Raw genomic sequence first — 6,000 nt, forward strand, 5'->3', positions numbered from 1 at the left:
AATTCTAAAAAATTATCAATAATGCATAAGAAAAATATAAACAAGTATCAAAACATGTAATACATTAGTCCAATAAAATATTCAACAATATGAATACTAATAAAATTAACCACAAAGATAAAACATTTTGTGCAGTTTGTCTAATTACTATAGCATTATGTATTAAGTTGTTTCCTATCTAACGTTACATATGCTATTTGTAATCATTAGTTGGTTCTTAATCAAATATAAATAAGTAATAATAAATAATGTATAATTTAAATTATTTATAATAAATATGGTTTATTTTAGTTAAATATTTAGAAGGTGGAAATGTAAGAAAATCATCTCTTCTAAATAAAAATTTTAAATTATTTAAAAAATTAATAAAATAATATATACATATATTTTAAAAGATAAAATAAACATCTTGAAATTAAAATACTAATTTTTTTTTGGTGAATAAAGAAGAATTACAAAAAAAACTAGAAATAAATAAGAGGAGAGTCAACATATAACCCTACACCTTTCTCTCTTCAACTGTCAACTTAGTAATTTGATTAGCTTCCATATTATTTTTTCTAGAGACATAATCAATGGATCAGGATGCCTCCTTCCGTAAGAGATAAGTAATGCGCCTTATTCAAGTAGAATTTGATCCCTTCAAAAAAGTTTTCTTAATGTCCCCAATGACTTCCATATTATCAGTTGTAATCGATAATTTGTCATGAAAATTTCCTTGTGCCAATGTCATTCAGCTTCATAAACAGAATAGTTCCCCACTCTGCGATTAAAACCAAGGATCCAATCATAAGATAATTAAATTATGTATAAGTGTGATTAGAAAATCATAAGATAATTAAATTATTGCAACTCTTGCTCTTAGAATTGATTGCTTCAATTACCTTCAAATCAATGAGATTCATTAATTACAATAATTGCTCAAATATACCATATATGTGTAATTACAAATAATTTTACTTAATTCGAATAAATATACACAATATTTATATTATATTTAAATATTTGATTGAGTTAATATCACGTATTAATACATACCAACTCAATCGAAAAATAATTAAAAATACTTTAAAAATACTTTAAAAAATTATAAATATTAATTTAAAAGGGATAAATCTCAAAAGTATACATGAACTTTGATTTAATGTGCAATTGTATACATGAACTTTAATTGTGGTTCAAATATATATTGAAACATTAATTTTGATTTAACTATATACATTTTAAAAATAATTATTTTTATTTTTATTTTATATTGAATAAATATAATAATTTATGCATGTAATATATAAACATAAAATGATGCAATAATTGTATAAAATCAAAATTTATATGTATAATTTTAATATTTATGGGATTAAAAAAAAACATCACACCAAATAAAACTTGGACTTCTAACACGATCTTGTTTTAATTAAGAACTTCATAATCCCCTCCGTTTATGAATCTCTTATCTTTGTGTATTTATTTTCCTTTAAAGGGTTTTAGACTTAAGAGTGGCTAGGGTTCTTCTATTTTAGGGATTTGCAAGGGATTATCAGATCATTTAAAAAAAAGAGAGAGGAAAATACAAGCAAACAAACATGGGAGGCAAAGGAAGGAGAAGGAGAGAGAAGAATTATAGAGCTGCTCATGGTGGTCCGGCCAGACTCCCTCCGCCTCCTGATCCCTCCCAAGTCGAGGCTTTACCTTCTAAACTCCGCAAAATCATGTCCTTCACCACAGATTCTCCTCCTCACGGTTCCTTTCATCTCTCTCTTTTTCTCGTTAGTTTGTTTCCTTTCCTTCCACCTTTTTAACGGATTCATCTCCTTTCTGTTTCTAGGTGAGCATAAAGCAGAAGAAGGGAATGCTGAGAAAAAAGTGAGTCATTTATCATTCAAACTGACTAATTATGTTCGGTTTTAACTTTTAAGCTTAAGTCGGTTGATTCAAATCCAAGTACTATAATTTGTGATGCAGAAAAACCGAGCGGTGAATGAAGTTAAGTTGAAAGCTAATGAGATCAAAGATGGAGGCAATGATAAGCATTTGAAGAAATCTCAAGATTCAGATAGCGGCGAAGGTACGATGCGGAATAGCAAAGGTGGGAAGAAAAATAAGAAAAGAAAGAGGAATCAAGTAACTGATCTCCGGTTTGAAGCAACGGCTGATAAGTTAGCTAGCAGTTCTAAACGGCGGGAGCGCAAGAAAAAGTAACTTCTCCCTGTCCTTTCCTCACGTAATTGGCAATAGAAACGACAATAGAATTTTAGCTTAGACTTCATTATAGTAACTGGAATAGATTATATGGTAGAGAATACTTTATAACTGTGAGTGAACATAGTAGAGATTTAGTATTATACCACATTGTAAATGATATATAATCTGCTGAATTGTGTACTTGTTTTTTTTTTCTTGTTTCTGTTTCTTGCATGCTAGATTATTCATAATTTACAAGATTTTGGTTCTTGTGTAGGTATTTTGAAGCAAAGAAGAAAAAGCATAAGAGTGCTAGAACAGAAGAGAATCTAGAGTTTCCTGGAAGAGAGCACGTAAAATTTGGAGATGTGGTTGAAGCTCCACCGAAGTTGGTTACGGTACCCAAGGTAATTTTTATAATTTCATGTTACATTAAATGTTATACTAGTGGTTTGACTCATTCAAACAAGGAGTTTCTACTTTTGCAGGGATCAACGGCCTTACTCGATGCTTCAAAGGAGAGGCTTAGGTTACGGGCTATTGAGGCTTATAGGAATCGCAAAGGATGGAGGTCAAGACCAGGGGCGCCTCAACTACCTCCAGTGACTACATGAAATTTCATTCAACACTGTTTCTACTTCAAGTGTATGCATCCATTGACATTGTCCATTTGTTTAAGCTGGCTTAACTATAAGCTGTCCACTTGTATGAGTGATCATCCTGTTGTTGATTCTGAGCTCAATTTTGTTAAAGATGATATGTCTTTGATTTTGTTGAATTGTAGCAACATATATTACCCATAATTAATTCACTACATGCATATGGCAGTTCTCTCTCTTTTCTTTTTAAATTTTATATATGACCCTGCTAGAAACCAGGGGAAGGAGAACTGAATTACTTTTTGTTAGATCTTTGCATTAAGATCATCAGGATTTTGAATCCATTGGAATATTCTGCTAGGAATTGGAAGCAAAAAGTTAGAACCATGAAGTGTGTTGTCTAAACGACTTGGTTTTGCTTATTTAGCGGTAGCCTGAACCCGTTTTATAGGACAAGAGATGATTCAGGTTTTACGTGGTATATAGATATTTAAAGTTTACAATGAACCGAGACAGCCAACAGATGAAACCAGGTTTAAGTTTGACATCGGTGAAATGCACAAACATGAAGACCCCCGTCTATATGGAGATTGATCATCGTCCTGTATGTCACTGTCCTGTTCTCATCACTCAATTTGAATACAAAGCAGCGGAGAAGAACAGCTGAGAAGATCTTCATCTGCCTATAAGCAAACTCTTTACCCAGACAAATCCGAGGTCCTGCCTGTTAATCAAATGAAAACCGAGGTCAATGGTTTTGAGATCAAAGCATAGAGCGATTCCTGCAAGTGCTGAAAATGCATATTCTTGCATACCTGGAAAGCTGTAAACTTGAAAGGGTTTTCTGGCTGGAACATGCCATTCTTGTCAAGCCATCTCTCAGGTCTGAACTCCTCCGCATTGTCACCCCAAATGAACTTCATTCTACCCATTGCATAAGGTTGATAAGCAATCATATCCCCTTTCCTTGCACTGAAACCATCTGGTAGAGTATCATCAGCCAAACATACCTTTGCATCCTGCAATCAAGATGATCAACAAATTGATTTTCCAAATAGAGTATTCAAGCTTCATGGCAAATGGAATTTCCTTACCACGGGAACGGCTGGGTAGAGCCTTAAAGTTTCAGTTATAGCTGCATGAAGATAGTGCATTTTTCCTAAAGCTTCTTCGCTCAGGCCAGCAGCGAATACAGCAACATCTTTAACCTCCATCGATTTAGTTGCTTCCTTCACTTCTGCAGCAACCTTTTCTTGAACATCAGGATGTTTGCACAGCATGTATATAAACCACGACAGAGAGGCTGCTGTTGTGTCTTTGCCAGCAATTATGAAGTTAAGAATTATATCTCGCAAGTATTTGGGGTCAGTGTCAGTCACTTCGAGGAATCTAGTTAAAATGTCTTCCTTTTTTATCTGCAGAATCCCATAGAAATACAGATCAGTTCAGAATTCTACTTCAACTCTTCATATAAAAAGCTCAAGTAGCTCTATTTTTTACTTACTACAGCCGAATCGTCCTTGGAGTCGCGTAGTTGCTCAATCTTGTTATGGATCAGCTTATACACAAAATTATCAACCACTTTTATATTTCTCTTTAATGCAGCTTCCGATCCGATGTTAAGATATCTCTTGATCTTCCAGAAGGGATCAACATATCGATAAAGAGTTAAAGCACTTGAATCATCAAAAGCAGCTGCGAACTCCTTGCCTTTTTCATTGGATCCACACATGCTATCTAGTTCAACCCCAAATGCAACTTTGAATATTGAATCCAAAGTCGATTTCAGAAACAAGTCCTGCAGAACTTTGTGTTATTTAACAGTTATATATCACCCAAACATTTCCATTAGGTGAACTTACTTGCATATCCATTGTCTCATTGGAATTAGCTGCCTCCGAGACTATATTGGCAAGTCGTGCCACATTTTTCCGAAAGACAACACTGCTGAAATCTCTTAACACCTTTGTTGAGAATTCATAGCTTGATACCTTCCTCTGTTCACGCCATTTATCCCCATCCACTGTGAAAATCCCCTCACCAAGTAAATCCCTTAGCAAGCTGTGATTATATTCACCCTGCACACAAATTGAAAAACCAGCAACAAGTTCATTATCAAAAAGCCCTTTCATTATACTAATTACTGATGAAAGTGAAACCCTAACTGACATTATTATCTGGGTGTTTCTAAAATCTATCTAATTGGAAATTAAGCTACTTTTTTCTCTTAGCCAACCACAGGAAGAGTTCAAAAATGTCAGGCCAACAAATAAGTTGATTTTTTTGAGGTAGGAAAGTACCTTGCCATAATTGTTGAAGTTGGTTTTGAGTATATACTCAACGTTGGCAGGATCCGAGGTATAAATCTCATTCCTGAAAGGAGAAAGCAGCCTGTAGGTCCGATACTTGGCTGCAAGATCAGTCATATAATGATGCAATCTTTTGAAGTTGAGGAGCTGGTTAACAAACGTGCCGGCAACGGGGTGGTACTTGTTCTTTCTCTGTTTTTGCCTCAATTTTGCAGATAAGAACTTGAAGGAGATTAGGGAGATGAGCAGAAGCAAAGCTGTGTAGGTAAATGAGTTGGAGAAATCCATGGAGAAGGCTTCCTTTGCGGCACCCAACAAGACTAAGTTTTGCCGCCTTCTATCAAATTCTTGGAGGCATTTATTCACGTGAACTATCGTGACAGATAGATCCTCAGTGCGGGAACTCATTTATTTATGTTAGGAAGATCTAACAAGTTTGAGTTTTTTAGTTGGGTTCTTTAGGAATCTCATCGTATAAGTTTAAAAAATTATGAAAATAAACTGAAATTGTTTAAATTTAGATAAATTTGAGAGGAAATTTTTTGAAGGATATATTGAGTAATTTAAATAAAAATTTTATATAATTTTTTATGTTTATTGTTTTTAAAAAAAATGAGAAGAGTTTATTTTTCTTATCTTTATATCTTTTAAGGGCTATTTAAATTCAATTTTAAAATATGACATATCTAACACGTAAATAGACTAAAAGTTTAATTAGGTGCCGCCATTCTCTCATGCGAAACTTGTTTTTCGGCCAATCTAAAAAGGATAATTACTTCAGTCCGATACCGCCAATTTGTTAGACGGCACCAAAAAAATTATTTTTTGGGGGGATTTTTAGGGTGATGCCACAGTAGAAATCAAGTCATTCTCATAATTAATTTTGAAGTCGAGTTATTTTCATAATTTTT

General features: G+C 33.6%; 2 protein-coding genes across 2 annotated transcripts; one reads left to right on the plus strand and one right to left on the minus strand.

Moving 5' to 3' along the window:
- The first annotated feature begins 1,444 nt into the window (after positions 1-1,444).
- On the plus strand, positions 1,445-3,016 carry LOC105802617 (uncharacterized). Its single transcript, XM_012634346.2, has 5 exons — positions 1,445-1,740; positions 1,826-1,863; positions 1,963-2,195; positions 2,459-2,588; positions 2,670-3,016. Exons 1-5 carry the CDS (start codon positions 1,584-1,586, stop codon positions 2,793-2,795), a joined length of 684 nt encoding a protein of 227 aa, XP_012489800.1. The 5' UTR covers positions 1,445-1,583; the 3' UTR covers positions 2,796-3,016.
- A 158-nt stretch (positions 3,017-3,174) lies between these two features.
- On the minus strand, positions 3,175-5,544 carry LOC105802616 (cytochrome P450 704C1). Its single transcript, XM_012634342.2, has 6 exons — positions 5,081-5,544; positions 4,643-4,858; positions 4,285-4,578; positions 3,875-4,195; positions 3,596-3,799; positions 3,175-3,504 (listed from the first exon to the last, which is right to left on the minus strand). The coding sequence occupies exons 1-6, from the start codon at positions 5,495-5,497 to the stop codon at positions 3,316-3,318; spliced, it is 1,641 nt and encodes a 546-aa protein (XP_012489796.2). The 5' UTR covers positions 5,498-5,544; the 3' UTR covers positions 3,175-3,315.
- Positions 5,545-6,000: the final 456 nt, after the last annotated feature.

Source organism: Gossypium raimondii, chromosome 11 (assembly GCF_025698545.1).
Source record: "Gossypium raimondii isolate GPD5lz chromosome 11, ASM2569854v1, whole genome shotgun sequence".
In the NCBI taxonomy this organism is placed as follows: domain Eukaryota; kingdom Viridiplantae; phylum Streptophyta; class Magnoliopsida; order Malvales; family Malvaceae; genus Gossypium; species Gossypium raimondii.